The 20,037-nt window shown below is 38.3% G+C and overlaps 1 protein-coding gene across 19 annotated transcripts in view; it reads right to left on the reverse strand.

The window, feature by feature from the left end:
- The window catches only part of LOC138738838 (adhesion G-protein coupled receptor G2-like), a 121,208-nt gene that overhangs the window by 24,196 nt on the left and 76,975 nt on the right, over positions 1–20,037 (reverse strand). For all 19 annotated transcript variants that reach the window (XM_069889915.1, XM_069889909.1, XM_069889903.1 and 16 more), the window contains 8 exons: positions 17,575–17,767; positions 13,798–13,954; positions 13,401–13,544; positions 12,887–13,012; positions 9,490–9,535; positions 9,108–9,211; positions 8,040–8,164; positions 2,232–2,500 (listed from right to left, as the gene is read on the reverse strand). In XM_069889915.1, the coding sequence (XP_069746016.1) occupies positions 2,232–2,500; positions 8,040–8,164; positions 9,108–9,211; positions 9,490–9,535; positions 12,887–13,012; positions 13,401–13,544; positions 13,798–13,954; positions 17,575–17,767 (1,164 nt within the window). The remainder of the gene's footprint in view (positions 1–2,231; positions 2,501–8,039; positions 8,165–9,107; positions 9,212–9,489; positions 9,536–12,886; positions 13,013–13,400; positions 13,545–13,797; positions 13,955–17,574; positions 17,768–20,037) is intronic.

Consider the following 20,037-nt stretch of genomic DNA (forward strand, 5'->3'; position numbering starts at 1 on the left):
CTGAAATCTAAAATCCAAGTTACTAAGGACAAAGGTTACTTAGAGATCAGAGGTTGGTTATTTTAAATAATTTTTGCCTGGAAAGGACAATACAAGGAGTCAGGAGCTCAGCAGGGAAAGAGATTCTACAAAAATTTCTAGCCCTGATTGCTTTTCAGACCTAGGGGGCATTCTGGGCTGTTCCATCTGATTCCATTTAGTTCACCTCCTTCTCTATCCATATATCTATCCAAATGCATTTTGAATGTTATAATTGTATTTGGTTCCACAGCTTCCTTTGTTGGTTAGTTCACACCACTCCTGAGTGAAAAAGTTTCCCCTCAGGTTCTTCTTAAATCTCTCCCCATTTTCTACTTCTTTTGTTCTATAAATGACAGAAATGCTGGACATCATGCAGAGTTTAGAAATTAACTTCTTTGTGGAATTTAACTTCTTTGCAATTTAAACAGAATGGCTTTGAAGTGTAGTAAGAAGAAAACACAACTTAGAAACTGATATGTAAAGAACTTGTACAAAGAGATACAAGACTGCAGTGATGTAAACCATGGCTAATAAAGATCTCACTTTACAAGCCAGGTGAAGGGCATGCAAGGAAAACTATTAATAGAGTGAAACATGATCAGCTGCAGACACTGTGATTGTAGTAAACACACAGAATGCTGGACGAACCCAGCTGGTCTATTCAGCATCTATAGGAGACAAAGATAGATTGCCAATGTTTCCGGCCTGAGCCCTTCTTCAAGGAAAGATCAGAAAAGGCAGAAGCAGGATATATCAAAAAGTCTCAGAATTCAAACAATAGGGGAGGAATCCAGTCCAACAAAAGGTGTTATTTGGATATGATAAGGAACTAGGAGAGAATTTATCATGTTATTGCAAAAGGAGACAGGGAAAGGAGAGATGACGGTGGGGAAAAAGGGGGTGAGGGGGTGTTTCAACAGAAGCCAAAGAAGTTGATATTAATGCAGGGGTGCCCAGTCGTAAGATAAGGTATTGTTCCTCCATTTTACAGGTGGTCTCAGTCTGGCAGTGCATGAGACCATGGACAGACATGTGGGCAAGAGCATGTAGATTTGAAATGGTTGCCACTGAGAGATCCATGCTATTGTGGCAGACAGAACTGAGGTGCTCAACAAAGTGATCTCCCAGTCTGCATCCAGACCACAATGGGAGCACTGGATGCAGTAGATGACCTCTACAAATTCACAACTGAAATGTTGCTTAACTTGTAAGGACTGTTTGTGGCCCCAAATGGTGCTGAGGGAGAATGTGTGGGCGTAGGTGGAGCATATCCTGTGGTCACAGGGGTAGATCCCAAGAGGACAATTGGTGGGGAAGGAGAAGTGGACAAGGGAGTCACAAAGGGAGCAGTTCCTGTGAAAGGTGGAGAAGGGAGGAGAGAGGAACCATTTAGTGGTGGAATCAATTAGTTGGTGGTGGAAATAGCGGAGGAGGATGTGTGTAGGATGTGGAGCTGGTGGGGTGGTAGATGAGGACAAGGGAATCCTGTCGTTGCATATGGAGGCAGAGGGGGCCAGGGCAGATGTGCGAATAATGGAGGAGAGTTGATGGTAGTAGAGAGGAAGCCATGTTGATTGAAGAAGGACTATTGATAGAGCCTGTCCTTGAAACTTTTGGGACAGGGAATCCATTTGGTGGATGTAGGTGTGGAATTGACAATTGTAACTGCTTCAATTAATAGGGTGCCTTGAATTGAGAATAGATATGAAGTTCTTTGACTTGTAATTTTAACCTACATAAAGTAGTCTTAAAAATAGTTCCCCAAAATGGCTACAGTTGAGAGGTACTCGCAACAGTTTTTACAATTGTTCCTACAATACAAATTTTGTGAGCAAACCTGCGATGTTTCTCCAAAGTAGAAGCACAAAATTGTATTGAAACCAGATTGAGGATTTGCGAGAGAAGCTAGATTAGCAACTGGGGAAGGTGGGTTGTGACCTGGGATTGGGTCACTGAAGGAAATATTTTCTCTGGAAGTGGTTGTGATTGAAGTGGGAGGGTCTTTGAAAAGGAAGAGGGCTAAAATAGTCAGGATGAGGATTCTTCAAAGAGGACTGGTACCTTGGTTGGCTGATGGAAAGGGAAATATTGCACGACTAATCAGAACAGGAATCCTTCTCACCACAACAGTGTTCACCTGCAGCATACAGGGGTCATCTTTGTGTGTGACATTTTCTTTTTTAACCACAAAAGTGTTGGAACTTACTCACCCCAACCGATGATGCAGAATTTCAAGATGTATCTTCTCACGTATGTGTTGAATACTTTAACAAGAGACAGGTACATGTGAAAGGCTTCAAGGCTCATCCATGTGAAGGAAACCAGTAGGAAATAATGGAGGAGTACAGCCACAGCGATGCATAGACCGTCGATGTTGTATGTTGAGATCCAAGAATCAATGAGGAATGTCATGTTGAGGAGTAATAGAGCGACACAGAGATTTATTAGGATTTTTGAGGGATAGTCCCTACGAAGTTTTCTGAAAGAAAAAAATGCACGTTGCTTTATTATTCATCATTCATTTAATAGCAGCCACATTTCTATTATGTTATGTTACATGTAGTTAATCCCGAAGAAGGAGAAGGGAGAAGTAATTGAATTGTGCTACATCCAAGTAAATAAATCTCAGAAATTGGAAGTTATTTTATTATAAGCACAATATAAATTGGTAACAATCTAGATCAGACTAAAGTCTGTAAAGTCCATTTATCAGAAAATGTCCCCTTATGTCCAGTGAACAGAGGAGGCTTTCACCCTACAGTCTTTGACTAAATTGAAACCCAGATCTCCGAGAGTGCTCCAATCCCTGTAACCTCCCTGACCTGGTATTATGTGTGGCTTGCAGAGTGTTGTTGAATACAAATTGCAGATGCAAGGCATCCTTAACAAAGGAAAAATATTGCAGATTACATCACATAGTGACATCAGTGACCAAAATGCTATCAAACATGTGGCTTTCAAACAGCACATCAATGAGTAGAGAGACCTTGGGGCCCTAGTTTTTGCTGTTGAGTTTATGTTGAATCCAAACAATGAAAAAAAATACTCTTGCCATTTCAAAGCTAATTAACTTGAGCAATCCAAGCAGAAAATAACCTTGATATATTGCTGCAAGTCTTTATTTTGTCAGTGTCATAACTTCTCATAAACACAGACAGGTTCTTTGTGTAGGAGAGGATATGTGATTTAAAGCAGTACATCTCTCATGATGACTCCTTTCTCCCGAGCAACTCTTCAGTCTGTCAAATGTCACATTAATCCTGGACAAGAATAGATCAGGGAATGGCACTTTTAAGATGAGAGGACTTGCCAAAATCCAATAGAAGTGCTGGCCTATGATCAGCTCTCCCTACGCATTTTGTTCAATGCTATTGTACCAAAAAATAAGTAGCTCCAGCAAAATCAGGTTGAACCTTTGAATTAAATCATAATTCCCTTCTCGTCTTCACCCAGTGGTCGTGGATACTTTGTAGTATATTATGCAAAATTACTTTGAATATGCCTGTGAATGGATGGTGAATGTCAATGAACTATTTGAAATGAGGTCATCAGAATCATCTCAAAGCCCAGAAACCTAAGATGATAATGTGATAAAGCATTTGAATGGCTAAAACTAAATCAAAATTGTCTATGGTCTACATGATCCAACAATTCATGAACTATTCCGTATTGACAATATGTAACTGTTGATATGCTACCATTTTAGAGATTAAAAAATGCAAGTGAATAACCATGTGGATTGAAGACCAATGGCATGTTGGCTTTTATTACACAAAGAATTGAATGCAGGATGTTTTCCAGTTGCATGGGATCTTGATAATAATATGATAAATCTTGTATCTCTACTTGCAATTTAGGAAGTGCAGCAAAGATTAGATTCATCCAATAGTTTAGCATAAAGAAAGATGATTTGGTCCAACTCTTCCACATTAATTCCATCACTCAACACTTGGCACACAGTTCTCCATGTATAAGTGATTCAGGTCATCAGATTGGTTCCTGGGGTGAAAGGACTGTCCAATGAGTAAAGATTAAACATTCTGGGTTTATGTTCTCTAGAATTTAAAAGTATGATAGGTAATCTCACTGAAACAAATGATTCTTACAGAACTTTCCATGGTAGATGAAGATTCCACCAGTTGGTGATTCTAGATTGCAGGTTGTCACAACATAAGAGGTTGGCCATTCATGTCAGTGATGCAAGAAATGGAGAAGAACTGTCTTCATTTAGAGGGTATTAGATCTTTGAAATTCCCTCTGCAAGATCTATGAAGGCTGAGTCATTGAGAATATTCCTCAGAAATCAATAGATTTTTATATATTGCAATAATCAAAGAGTTAATTCCGGGTTAGTGGGTGAGCTGAAATATTAACCTTGATCTAGTTAAAACAGATGCTTGTGTCAGCTCTGCTGGTCCACTAGTGTCTAGCACTGGTGGTGTTCCCTCTGTTGTTCTGCAGGCTGGATCTTCTGCATTTGTCTGTTCCTGAGTGTCTCTTGTGTTTTCAGCAGGCTCTTTCGATTCCTTCTCAGCTTTTGACCATCTTTTGTTCTGACAGTGAAGGATCTTGGATTTACTTCCTCCAGAACAGTGGCCTTTTTGTCCCAAATGTTGGAATCTCTGAGTCTCCCTGTGTCATGTTGTGCCAGTGGCCCTAAGCTTCTCGCTGACATGTCATAGTTTGCTTTTTGTCTCCATTACAGACGCTTTTGTTTGCATTCAACATCTTTGACATCTCTGTTCTTGTTTGGGTCTGCAGATAGGGATGTGTGGTATGTAGTTTACGTTCCAGGAAGTGTGGTGCATAGTCTACTTCCCATCAGAAGCTCAGCGGGAGACATGCCATGTTCAAGTGGTGAAGGTCTAACTCAATAGAGCTAGATATGGATCTGCGCCACTGTCTAGTGCTTTCTTGAGCAATTGTTTAACTATGTGAACTCCCTTCTCTGCTTTACTGTTTGACTATGGATGCAGAGGATTTGAAGTCACATATCGAAAATCATTCTCTTCAGCAAAGTTCTACTTCTGTAGGATGGTCCATTGTCACTGTAGACATTTTGAGGAATTCCATGTTTTGCAAAGATCAATTTTATGTATCAGATCACACTAACAGCAGCCATATTCGGAAGCAGCATAATATCCAGATAGCTCGATAGATAATCAATAACCAGCAAGTAATTCTTTCCATCCATTTGGAACAGATTAGTCCCAGCTTTCTGCCATGGTTCTGCTGGTACATCAGTTATTATCATGGGTTCCTTTGCCTTTCTTGTGTGATGTTTCAAACAGGTCTCATAGCTTCAAACCATCCTGTCAATGTTAGCATTTATCCCTGGCCAATAAACGGCATTTCTGGCCCTCCTCTTGCATTTTTCCATTCTAAGGTGCCCCTCGTGCACCTTTTTTAGCATCTCTTGTCACAGTAATTGAGGATTGAGAATTCTGCTCTCTCTGAGTAGAAGCCCATTGACATTCCTCAGTTGAGCTCTGATGTTGTAGTATGACTAACATTTATCTCGAGGCCATCCTTCATTCAGATTCTCAATAGAACTGTGTCCTTTTCTGTTTCAGCTGCAGTCTGCGTGGATTTCATGTCAGATATGGGAAGACATCCAGTGATAAGATTTGCATCTGTCTCTGTGGAACTCTCGTGTGCTTCACTCTGCATCTTTTCCCTGGATAATGCATCAGCCAACATAATAGGTTCCCTGTGTGTACACCATCTTGAATAGGCTTAGGTTTTCACATGCTTTGTCACCCAGCAGTGATTCATGTCCATCTGGGACTACTGCTCTTTATCTTTAACTTCCACCTTGAGTTGACATGTACCTTTCGTGTCACTGCTCTGTCCATTGTAGGCTTTGAGCTGTACAGGATTTTCATGGATATATGTCTTTATCTTCATTGCCCTGATGTTGTGTTCACAGATCAAATTGACTTTTGCCCCGTGTCCAGCTTAAAATAAATATTTGTTCCATTTGTACATAATGACACAGTCCACTTGTCCTGCTCGACTCTGTTCATGCTTGGCTGTTCGGTGTTTGCACTACCATGTCCATGAAGAGTGTATAATTTGTATAGTTTCACTTCTGTTTTGTTTCCTTTTGGAAAAACATTGCTTTGCATAGTGATTCTGCTCTTTGCACTTAGTACAGACTTTTCCATAGGCTGGGCACTGTTTTGGTGCATTTTGAATGTCACATCATTTACAATTGAATGTCTCTCCATTTTTTGTTGTTTCCTATATCTCATTTTTTGTTTATATGTGCAGACACACACTGTGGCTACACCTATGCCTTAATTTTCACTAGCTTTTGCACTCTCACTGAAATTTTTAATGTACGTGGCATATCTTCACATCTCCAGCTAAGGTAAGCTCTGTCTCTCACAGCAACCTCTCTCTCACTGTCTTATCAATAATCTGAAACACAATTTGATAACAGATTATTGAATCTGGCAATGATTCAAATTATATTTTCTTGCTTTTAATTTTGTCTTTTAAAAAAGTATCAAAGCTTTCTCCCTGTAGCTGCGTACGGGTGTGAAACATGTACCTCTTGAACGTTTCATTTTTCTTTAGTGAACTGTGTTCATCAAGCATCTTGATAGCCTTGTCAAACCTGCCCTGGTCTTCTGCCTCAGCAAAAAATAAATGTATTGAAAATCTCTAGTGCTTGAGGTCCAGCCATGGTAAGTAGCAGTGCAATCTTCTGTGCATCAGGTTTGCTGTTGACTCCAATGGCTTCCAGGTACACCATGAATCTTTGTTTGAATAGCCTCCACTCATGGTCAACATTTCCAGTCCAATTTACAGCATCAGGATTCTTCACACTTTTCATTTCTCTGCTTCTATATCTACTGATTCTCACTCCTGGTACCATGTGATGTTTCTTTCATTGTAATAAAGAAACTTGGGTTCTTTTAAAACAACTATATTTATTAGTTAGAACACACACAGACAAGACCTCGTGGAGGCATCTATTTAGAATCTACCCTAGGTTCAACAACTCATCTTCTGACAACCCTTAATGGTCAGGATTAGCACGGTACTCTCACTAGCACTCCATCAGTACATGTGTTTTCTCCTTTCTTTATTTCTTATGTTCTAATGTAAAGACTTCCATGACCTTATCACATCATAACACACTTGACTGCCACTGAATCACATTCGGAGTTCTGAGAAGGGGTGGGCAACCTTTTTTTTAAAAACTCACATTCCACCTTAAGTATTCCCTGTGCCATAGATGCTCTGTAATTAGTAAGGGATTACTTAAGGTGGTATGTGAGTGGGAAGGGAAGGTTGAGATCCACTGCTAGAGACCCGATTGTTACTGAAATATTTTTCTTGAGAAGAATTGTCATTAGCCCATTTGCTTTGGAGTTATGAAACTGTGCACATAATGTGACAATTAGGTATGATTAATGCTGTCCAAGCTTTGGGAGCTTCTTTTTTGAATAAAAATGTTTGGGATGGTTGGTCTTAACTTCTATAGAATCAATGTTTGAGAACTAAATTTTGGGATCAAAATAAGGAGTTGTCCATTTAAGGCAAAGATAAGGTGATTTTTTTTCCCAAGAAGTTTATGAGTCTTTAGGATTTTCTTTCTCAAGAAGCAGAATCTTTCAGTAATTTTAAAGCAGAGGCGAATCAGGAAGCAATGAGATCAAAACTACTAAAGCTAGGTGGCAATGCAGAGTTAACGTTTGTAACCATGTCAGCCATGATCTTATTACATAATGGAGCTGGCCTGACTGCTAGCTGGTCTAATCCTGCTCATATGCTCTTGTTTGAAAATGGAGGTCACCTCAAGTGTACACAATACCTGCTCTGAGATGTGAGTAGCACGGTAGGTTAAATCTACCTTTGGAGTGGAATGCCAAACATGTTACATGCAATAACCAGTTTAAATACATGATTTAATTTAGTAATGTTACATATTGTAATAGAATGGTTTTAGGCAGAAATTGCTCAGTTTGAAAATCTTACAAGGTTTATGAAGAAAATAAAAGACTTACTCAAAGGTAAGGTAGGTCAGCAGGGTTACAGCCAACAGAATTGAAGATAGGCCACACCCTATATAGGTGATGAAAGTAAGGATCAGGTTGTTTGTTTCATCAATGTCAAAGTCTCTGGAAAGAGCCTGTTGAAACAAAAGCAAAACTGGAGAACTATGATCGTTCGTTCATCTTGCAAGGTAGCAAACCAAATAACTACATGTTATACTATTTCACCCATAAATTAAAGTTGTTTGTCATTAAATACTTATGCCTCTTCATCTAAAATTTTCTCTTTATAATGTTTTAAAGTAAGTATCTAATAGCTTTTATTCTTTGGGTTTGAATGTTAGCTATTTATTGCTGCCAAATTGGGCTGGGAATAATTTCTCGCCATTATATCCTTAGCAAATGCCCAATGTAAAGCTAATGTTCCAGGCCAAGACACTCCCAAAGTATTCCTTTCCAGCCTCCAATAAATGATCACTTTCAACTTTGTGGGTTCAAGAATTTACTGGTTAAGTTTGCTTGGCTCTTGATATGAGCCAGCCCCAAATAACGCATCCAGTTTGAATGCACAACCAAGCTGTTCATAAGTTGCTTTTTTTGGTGAGAACTTGTTATGAGACATTCAGATAGTAGAACCTGTCAAATTATCATTAAACTTTAAGCATTTCATTAGTTGTAAAAGTTGAGAGTGCTGAAGATATTTAAGACAGCAAGTATAACAAGATAAACACACACAATTGCTGAAGGTATTTAGTGGAGGGAAAGAGTTAGTCGACGTTTCATGTCAAGATTCTGCATCAAGACTCGTGCAGAGTTTCTAATCAAAACATCTCTTTCCCTTCTCACAGATTCTGCCTGACTCACTGAGCTCTTTCAGCAGTTGTGCTTTGCTGCAGTTTAGAGTCACTTCTAGGAATAATGATATTCTCTTATGGGCATCACAACATTGGGCATTAAGCCAGTTTGTGTCTAATATAAGAAATTTATTTTGATAAACATTGCACTTGGAAATCAGGGGTTGACTTCCAGGCAAGGGCCATCCTTGATGTGGATCTGGAGCATTTCCTCCTGTTCACCTACCAGTAAGATGCCAAAGTGTGTGAGATGGCCACATTCGCATTTTGTCTCATTGTCAGCATTCACTATTATGTAACAACCAGCTGAATTCCATCCACCAGTACCATCTGCAAACATACAAAGGCAGATAATAACTGTAGACTTCTGCAATTAAATTCTGTCATTCAAGAAACAAATTCTTTTGGATCCTCTCCAGATATCAAGCTTGGTGGCCATTTATATTAAAGAATGCAGAATGAGGTTGATAAATGATGGAAGTGGGTAGAACAATAACAGGTAACAGTTAAAGTTGGCAAGTACCAAGTATTGTGTAGAGGGAAAATAAAAGAATTGATGTACAGGTGCAACTTTGTTTGGTGACATAAATATAGCATGAATTACTTACTGTTTTTACTGAAATCCCAGAACACACATTGAACATCAGAAGTATTCTGCAATTATAGAGCACAATATGGATGTTTCAGTTTCTTAGGTACACAAATAAAATATAAAATGGTTCTTTCAAATAATTCATATCTGCAACATAACAGATTTTTTTTCTTGCCATGACTGTTCAACTTCAAAAAACCTATTGAAATCTCTTATAACAAGTACCTGGAAGTAAACCTCACAAAATTCACTTTCCTCCAACCTTAGCCTCTGACTCTTTAAGTGTGTGTGTGTGTGTGTGTGTGTGTGTGTGTGTGTGTGTGTGTGTGTGTGTGTGTGTGTGTGTGTGTGTGTGTGTGTGTGTGTGTGTACACACAGTCAGGTGTTTATGGGTTCGAGTCCCACTGAAGGATAAAAATCAAGGCAAAGCTGCTGTCTTTTGGATAAGATTCTTAAACCCAGGCCTAGTCATTTTGAAGTCATCTGGTCAATATTTATTCTTCCATCAATGTCTTTAAAAGGACGATAGTCTGGTCATTATTGCTTGTGGAAGCTTGCAATGATTCCTTTCGCTCCTTCAGAAGTATTTTTGGTTGTCTTGGACCATTACAGAAATGCACGTCCTCTTTTCTTCAGTTATGCCCTTGTTGAAGAAATTATTTCCCATATAATTTTCTTTAAACTCTCCTGTACAGCCACCCCATTTTAACTTGTGGTCTTTACACTTCTAACTCCTTAAGTCACTCATCAATCACCATATGACCCCTTCAGAGCACCTCTTTTGAAGTCCCATTAATTAATTTGTGATGATCCCTGCAATTCTTCCCTCTGACACATACCTCTCTAAGGGCTGCGTAATCCCAGAAACAAAGATATTAAAATCCAGATTCAGATATCAGAATTCAGCTTTCAGATTTATTGTTAGAGTACATACATAACATCACATACCACCCTGAAATTCTTTTTCTGGGGGCAAAGCAGAATTACCACTCATTGGTTATGCAAAAAACTGTAGACAGCATGCATGTGTAAAAAAAGAACTGTAAACAATTAACGAATGTAAACAAGGCAACTGTGCAATACCGAGAATAATAAAAAAAATCAATAAAGTGCACAAATAAGAGTCTTTAAATGAGTCTCTGAGTCTGTTGTTGAGGAGTCTGATGGTGGAGGGGTAGCAGCTGTTCCTGAACTTGGTGGTGCGAGTCTTGTGGCATCGATACCTTTTGCCTGATGGCAGCAGTGAGAACAGAGCATGTGGTGGATGGTGTGGATTCTTGATGATTGCTGCTGCTCTCCATAGATGTTTTGCCTGTGATGTTCTGGGCTGTGTCCACTACCTTCTGGAAGGCTTTACACTCTGGGGTATTTGTGTCCCCATACCGTGATGCAGCAGGTCAGCACACTTTCCACCACACATCTGTAGAAATTTGCCAGGGTTTCTTGCGTCAAACCAAATCTCTGCAAACTCCTGAGGAGGTGGAGGTGCTGACATGCTTTCTTCACAATGACATTAGTGTGTTCATTCCAGGAAAGATCCTCCAAGACAGTGACTCCCAAGATCTAAACTTGCTCATCCTCTTCACCTCTGATCCCCAAATAATCACTGGATTGTATACCTCTGGCTTTCCCCTCCAGAAATCAACAATCAGCTCTTTAGTTTTGGTGAAATTGAATGCAAGGTTGTTGTTGGTGCACCATTAGCCATTTTCAATCTCCCTCCTCTATGCTGACTCTTCCTTTATACAACCCACTACCGTGGCATCATCGGCAAATTTGTAGATGGTGTTATTGTCGTGCCGAGCCACACAGTCATAGGTGTAAAATGAGTAGAGCAGGGGGCTAAGAACACAGCCCTGAGGTGCTCCAGTACTGATGGAGATTGTGGAGAAGTTCCTACCAATCTTCACTGATTGTGGTATGGAGGTGAGGAAATCCATGATACAATTATACAGTGGGCGTTGTTCAAGGTCTTGGAGTTGCTGATCAGTTTTGAGGGGATTATGGTGTTAAATGCAGATTGAATCTCAATCAGTTTGATATTTTACCCATTATTATATTTGACATGATCTTTTACAATTTCAAAATGGACTTAGAGGCTTGCTCCTGTCAATGTATTTAAACTACTTCCTGCTTCACTGTCAATATACAGGACTGTCATCTAAACTTGGAACTGAAAACAAAAACAATGCAGTAAAGGACAGGCCTTTCAGCCCATGATATCTGTGCCGACCATGATGCTGAATTTAACTATCTCATCTGCTTGCACATGGTACATGTCCTCAATCCCTTGCTTGTTCATGTGTCTGTCTAAACATCTCTTAAATGTTGCTATCACATCTGTTTCCACTCCTTCCTTCTGCCGCGCAATCCAGGCACCTATTACTTTCTGTGTAAGTAACTTTCCCCTCTTCAAGATTCAAGATTCTTTTATTGTCATGTAATAAGCCAGTTGTAACATTATACAAAATTGCATTTGATCTGCCATAAGGCAAAGATTTGCCATCATCAGAAATTGCCCACTGCCCCTTACAGTCAGGTAAAGAGAAGCAAAAGAGAGTCGCTTCAGAGTCTCTGAGTATCCGTGGATTCACCTCCCGTAACCTCTGCAGCCACACAGACCTCTGTCCAAACCATCTTGCTTTAAAGCTACAACCTCTAGGACTTGTCATTTCAATACAAGGGAAAAACTATGGTTATCTACACTATATACACTGCTCAAAATTCAGGTCTCTTCTAAACCTCTGATGCTCCAGAGAAAACAGACTGTTTGTCCAACCTCTCCTTATAGTAAATAATTTCTAATCCATATCCTGGTGAATTGCCTCTGCCCTTCTCCAGAGACCCCATGCCTTTCCTCTGGTGCAGCGACCAGAATTGCACACAATATTCCAAATGTGCTTTATCCAAAGTTTTATACAGCTGTAATGTGACTTTTCTGTTCTTATACTAAATACCCTGACCAATGAAACAATTGAACTTCATTTGCAAGCAATCATTCCAAAATAAAAACATGTTTTGACATCTTGTGCCTTAACATTCCTAACTTTAAATGAACTTATTAAACATAATTCTAACATCACAGTTAGCATAGCAGTTAGCCCAATGCCTTTGCAGTTCAGGTGATCGGGACTAGGGTTTGAGTCGCGCACTGTCTGTAAGGATTTTATACGTTCTCTCTGTGTCTGCATGGGTTTTCCCCAGGGGTTCTGGTTTCCTCCCACCATTCAAACGTACCAGGGATGTAGGTTAAATGGGTGTAAATTGGGAGACACCTGTTACCACGCTGTATAACTAAATTAACAAAAAAATCGTCTTCTCCATTATAGATACACAAAGTTGCCATCTACCTCTGACTGAGAACCCAATGCATTGCATTTATGTGCATTAAAGAGCAGAGATCTTTGTAATACCTTAGTGGGCTTAAGGTTCCTGAATGTGAGTTTGACTGGGTCGGTCAAGTTTGTGATGCTAAGATTTGCAACACTGGATGCAATGATGTAACTGTTCAAGACAGATGTGTTCTCCATGCTTGGATCCTGATAATATATGAAGCATATAAAATATTAAGAACTTTCAAGCCAGATACAAAAAGTTACATTGTCCTAAAGTAGTAAATAGAAAACTGACGAGGAAGCTGGCAATCCAAGACTGACTTCTAAAACTGCATTGGTAATGAGGCTCAAAGCAACCAGGAAATTGTGGCAAGACACCAGGAGTGACTTGTGTAGGCAATTGTACAGGTTAGAATGAACCTCACACCAAAAAAGATTCCCTCTCAATGGATAAGACACCAAGAAAGTCTTGACTGAAGGTTGTCCTTTCCACAGCTCTACCTACAATATGTATATTAATGTCCAAATCTCATAAGTGATCATTGGAGTCTATTAAAAACAAAGGTAAACAAAACAGTGGTTGGAAATCTACCTGGAAAAATATTGATCTTTCATAGAAGGTGAATTGGATTCTTGAAGCTTTCTCCCGTTCCTCTGGTGTCAGCTTATTCAGTAGTGACGATGGAAGGTTAATAGCTGCAAAATTTCCTTGAGAGGTTCTTTCATCCAGAGAAACCTGCAGCATGAGATCAATAATTGCACAGACAATTAAAACTCAGTAGTAAGATAAATCTTTTAGGACCTAGACACATTGGACAGCAAGTTCCAGATTTTTTAATTGTGCACTTACGACCACAGACATTGTGTAGATTTGCATTTGAATTAGCATAATTTCCTAATAGTCCCACCATTAAGTTCCAAGCAAAACTCTACCCTATTTTTCTCCCAAATATTTAGAAATATGGTGGAATGTTTGGCTCCAGTGGTACCTGTAGGTTGGTGATGTTACTGATGCTGAAGTCTGATCCACCAAAGGCTGTAGAGTTGAACTTGGACACAGCCAGAGCCAAAGAGGATGAGGTGATGTTTATTGATTCGGTTGTGAAGTCCAGCTTCAGGCCAATGGCGTCAACACTTTTTATTAGTCTGGTGAAGAACAATCTTTGTTAGCTGCTGGGGGGATGATACATGAATGAGAAAGTTGGAGGAAGAAAGAGGTGGTGCTCGATTCACATGGAAATCTACCACTTACTGGGCAATCAACTCAAAGAAATGATTTGATATTTTCAAAAATATATTTACATACATATACTCCATCTAGAGGTGCTGCTTTAAAAAAAAATAGCATTAGATAGTTGAGTGGACAATAAAGTGGGTTGATAAATCCAAAGATATGAAGCATCTGCATCTCTTCTTTATTCATTCATTCAAGTTTGTAGTTTTGACTGCTTTTCTAAATTGAGAACTACTGTAGAAATAGTGTTAGTTACTCTGTGGCTTCTTTGTTGAGGTTGCTCTGTCATTGTCAATCAATAACTTTTTACCTTTACACTTCAAATTTTACCTCCCCGATGATTATACCCAGAACAGCAGTATAGCACAGGAACAGTCCCTTTGGCCCACAATGTCTTCACCAAACACAATGCCAACTGATACTCAATTTCTTCTCCCTGCACATGATCCAAATACCTCCAATCCCTGCAGATTCTTGTGTCTACCAAGAAGCTTGTTAAATGCTGCTATCAAATCTGTTTTCACCACTTTCCCTGCCAGCCTGTTCCAAGCACCTACCACTCTCTTGTGTAAGAACTTGCCCACACATCTCCTCTACATACCCACTCTCATCTTTAATGCATGTTGTCAGCTTTTGATATTTTCACCCTACAAAATCGATTCTGACTTTCTAGCCTGTCAATGTCTCTCATAATTTTAAAGGGTTTCTGTCCAGCTACTGATGCTCCAGAGAAAACAACCCAAGTTGTCCAACCGCTCCTTATAACTCATACAATTGATAAATTCTGCAGTGAAAAATTAAATGCCCCACTTGGGAAGACACCTACATTACTGTTCAGTGGATACCAGGCGCACATTTTAAACCTGAACAAAGTGTGAGCTAGATTCAGAAGGAGGGTGAAAGACTTTTTCTCAATACATTTTCTGTGGGGGGGGGGGGGTCACATTTGCATATCTTTGGCAAAGACCTACATTTATTGCCCATCCCTAATTTTCAGTGAAATTGTAGTTAGCCTTCACTTTGAATCACTGCTATCTTTTTGTGAAGCTACTTTCCCATTGTGTTGTCCCACAGGTTGGGAGTTCCAGGGTTATACCAAGCATCGTAGAAGGAGTGAGTCAGGATCATGTGCATCTTGAGTGGAACCTGCAGGCAGTGGTGTTCCTGCATGCTGCACTTATTCTTCTTGACAATAAGACTATACCCTGGGAAGGTACTTTCAGAGTAGCCTGGCAGTGGAACAGCAGTACATTTTATTGGTGGAGCACACTGCAACCAATTCACACCTATGGTGGAGGCAACAGATGTTTAGGGCAGTGGATAGGTATCATTTAGTGGACTGCTTAGTTCTTGATGCCAAACTTCTTGAAAGATACTTGAGCTGCACTCACTCATGCAAGTTTTCAGACCTATCAAGTTCAAATGGAGTGAGGAATGAGGAGCAAGTCACAGATTAATAATTAGACACCAATCTTACATTCTGTGGATGTTGACAATCATTTGAATTTACCAGCAATTAAGTATTATTCCAGCATAAGCAGTGGGCCAGGACTGGTGGGAGGACTTCCCATGGACTCTCAAGCAAGTGTATCACAATCTCCCCCACATGCTTCAATATCCTACTCCCATGAAAGGGACAATAGATTGTCAGAAGATTTAATATTGGTGCTTAATGGCAGGAAAATTGAGTTTTATTAGTATTAATATTAATGGAATTCAGAATCCAATAAAACAAAAGAAATTGTTAAATTATATGAAAGATTAAAGTAGATATAGCTTTTTTTGCAGGAAACTCATTAGACTGAAATAGAACATGGGAAGTTAAAAAGAGATTGGGTTGGATCAGTATTGGCTTCTTCATTTAATTCCAAGGCCAGAGGAGTAGCTATATTAATAAATTAAAAATTTCCAATTAAAATATTGGATACAACTATAGATAAAGCAGAAATGATTATTTGTCAAATTGATTCAGGATATTGGATGTTAATGAATATATATGCATCAAATGTGGATGATACAAGATATTTTTATGCAATTATTAAGTGCCCAGGGAAAATAATAATGGGTGGAGATTTTAATTTTTACTTTTAATTCAAAACTAGATAGATCAGTTGGAAATATTGTTAAAAATAAAGTTGTTAAAATTGTGACAGATATAATGAATGAGATGAGACTTGTTGATAGTTGGAGGAAAATTCATCCTAATGATAGGGACTATTCTTTTTATAATTTTCGACATAAGACATATTCACGTATTGATATGTTTTTAGTCTCTACACAATTACAAGCTAGAGTTTAAAAGATTGAACATCAAGCAAGAATATTATCTGATCATTCACCTTTAATGATGTCAATTGCGTTGGAAGAAGAACAAAATGTAGGTTATAATACAGTACTTTTAAAGAGGAAGGACTTTTGTGAATTTATGAGACAACAGATAAAGTTTTTTCTAGAAATTAATGAACACTTAGTAGCAAATAAATTTATTATATGGGACTATGAAAAATAATGTTACACATCTTAAATAAAGAAGGAATATATGAATAAGTAGATCAATTAGACAAAGATTGTGTTTAGAAAAGGAATTGCATGCTATAATAATGAAGAGAAACAAAAAAATTGAAACTTAATACAATACAATCCTATAAAGTAGAAAGAGTTGTACTGTGCACATGACAGAAATATTATGAATTTTTATATGATTTGGAAACCATATATGGATTTCATCAGTCAGAGTCCATCCACATTGTCCATAACATTCGATCCTCCCAATTAATATGTACAGGATAGGATAAAATGTTAGGAATATATGAACAGTGAATGATAAATAAATTCAGGTGTTTTCTCTTTTTTCTCTCTTTTCTTTGGGGGAGATGGAGCAGGATAAAAAGAAAAATTTATATATCATTTTGTATCTTTTTTATTATATCTTTTTTATTGTTATATGATGAAGAATTTATATGTACGTATTGATGCAAATGAAATTTTTAAAAAAAAATCCCACTCCCACCATTTTTATACTACTCCCATACTGAATAATCCCATTGAGCCTTCAATTTCGCCACTACTGGAGTTAATCTCCAAGAGTTGGAGGCTTTTCCATTTGGTAGATAGGCATCCTCTTCATCTGGCCACCAGCTAATTGTGATATAAAAGCATTTTAGTTCAAAAGTTCCACTTTCTTAATATCTCTAAGCTGTCTCCAACACCTTCCTCCTATCTCTCCACTACTGCTTCCAACTCTGTAACTCTCCAAACTCTCTGTATTCCCCCATTTCTGGTTTCCTGGATATCCTTGTCTATTTTACTGCTACACTGATGGCCATCCCATCAATTCTCAAATTTGATCTCCGAATCTCCTTGCCTTTCATATCTTCTGAAAGGACAGTAATTAGTGCCCTTCGCTAAGAATATCTTTTTGGTCATGTGTTTAGAATTTTGTAGCTCAGCGCTAAGTTTTATAAAAGTGGTGCTAATTTATCTCTGTTAAAGATATTACATGAAATATAAATGTTGTTGCTATTAAACTTACCTTGTGGAAAATGAAGCAACAACATCGGGGGAGGCATTGAGGAGATTGCTTATCGTAAGAACAAGCGATGTCGCAAGGCTTTCATCTATACTCTCCATTTGCAAAATCTCCTCCAGATTGGACACAATTGCACCCACAGCAGTTACATTTAATTCTGTGGCATTCAGGATGTCTGTGAATTCTAGTAGAATTTCTGAAGACAACAAGAGGATAAAGTTAGGAAAGGATGTCCCACTGTGTTTCTGGAGAAGAATAATACCATCTTTCCAAAGTTCTTCAAAATACTTTATTTACAAATGATCAAGATAGAATTAATTAACTATTTATGAACTATGTAGAATTAAGAAAATATGAATAGCAGTATAGCAGTAGACCACTTGGCCCCTCAAATCTGCCCTGCTATTTCTTATAATCATGACTGATCTGCCCCGACCCTTAACTCTTTTTCTGCCATTTCACCATAGCATTCAATGTTCAGATTTTTCAAACATTCATCTACTTCCTCCATAAATAACTTCAATGATCATGTCTCCACTATTGTCTGGTGTAAAGAATTCCAGGGACTCACCACCTTCTGCAAGAAGCTCCCATGCACCTCAGCTTTAAATAACTACCCTCTCATCTTGTAATGTTCAAGACTCTCCCATCTCCTGTCATGCCCCTTCAAGATTTTATATATTTCAATAGAATCACCCCTAATTCTTCCACCCACCAAAGAATATAAATCTAGCCACTTACATAGAAAATACCTCTCATTCCAGGAATTAATATTTTTAAGTAAATAAACATTAATAAAAAATAATGTAAATCAAAATTAATTTGCATATCTGTACCTCCTCAGCTTACTCATCCACTGTATGGGATGTGAGGACCATTGGTTTGGCAAACTAATTGCTAATTCCAAGTTGAGGAAATGTGATCTATGACCAGGAGTATTCAGTACCTTTCCAGTACCTGTAACATTTACTTCAACAGACACTCTTTGAACAGTTACACTGACAGCATTTTGGATGCTGTGAGACTTGCTGAGTCTCTTCATCATTTGTGTATTGCACATCAGATAATTAACTGCCAGACATGACCCTACCTCATTAGCAAATATTATAACATCATTGAAAAATGCAATATCATTGCAATATCATTGAAAAATGTTTAAACTTTCATTACTGTTGTTTAATAGGGCCTCACATTTCATTCCAGAACTTTTAACAAGTTATCGCCTTGTCCGTAGGGCAAATTTTAATTATGACGTTTCAACCAAAATCATACCAAGTTTTAATATGAGACTAAGAAGAAAATTTTCCCATAACCTCCTAACCCCACTACCCCAAACATTCTGTCCAATTTTGCTGTGTTTCTGATAATGTTGAAGAACGCACCCAATTTCTGGAAAGCTTTGCAGATGCCTCCGTAAATGAGTTTTAGCTTTATGTCCAACTGCAGTGGGATTGTAATTTACAAAACATTCTCAAAACCTGTACAGTTAACTGATTATATCTCAGGTGCAGCTGAGATGTATAAATTTCTGGGGAATAATTCAATAGGAACGACGTCAAATCCGTGGTTTGGACGCAGGAGTAATTTACCTGAGTGACAGGCAAAACTATTTTCTGTAAGCAAGGGAAAATTTCACAGAGGCATTCAATGTTCTGAAGGATTATGATGGGGAAATAAGGAGTATTTTTTCCAATAGCAGGTCAGTAGGCAATCCTGTCTCATGGCTTCCAGATAATAATCAAGAAGCAAGAGATAAAATTAGGACATGATTTTCATGCAGCCCTTTGCAAAACACTCCCTATTTTCAAATAGATGGGTTCAATCCCATCTGATGGATAATAAAGAAAACCAGTCATTAGGAAGGAAATTCTTGGTTTGGGCACAGAAGACATTTACCTGAATGACAGATTAAATTCAATTACATTGGATATCTTGGAGCAGGGGGAAGAAAGGAATGTTTTGTAGATCTGTTCAAAAATCTAAAGAGTTTTGATTATGTCCAGAAGTGGAATTTAACTCTGGCAATTCAGTCAATAGTTAGGGTTCATGGATTCATTGTAAATTATAAATGAAGCAGAGGAGAATGAGGGAAAAATATTTTTATGGAATTATTTTTTAAGATAAGGATTGAACCAATGGAATTTGTTTCAGAATGATCTTTCATAATAGCATTGGAAGTTTGATGGAGGAGAGACTGGATCTACATGTAGTTTTTTTTCTGCCTTTTGCTGAAGGGATGGGCAATAAAGATACCAATGCCTGCAATCTCCAGATTAATAAAAAATAAATCACATAAACAATCCTCATATTTCTGAACAACATTATTTCTGCATCAGGTTATAATAGTACTAAGCAGACAAAAAATTGCTGGAGGAACTGAGCAGTTCAGACAGCATCCATGGGTAGAAATGGTTATTCAATGTTTTGGGTCTGGACTATTCATCAATTGACCATTTTTACTCATGG

The sequence above is a fragment of the Narcine bancroftii genome, chromosome 7 (genome assembly GCF_036971445.1).
Source record: "Narcine bancroftii isolate sNarBan1 chromosome 7, sNarBan1.hap1, whole genome shotgun sequence".
NCBI lineage: Eukaryota > Metazoa > Chordata > Chondrichthyes > Torpediniformes > Narcinidae > Narcine > Narcine bancroftii.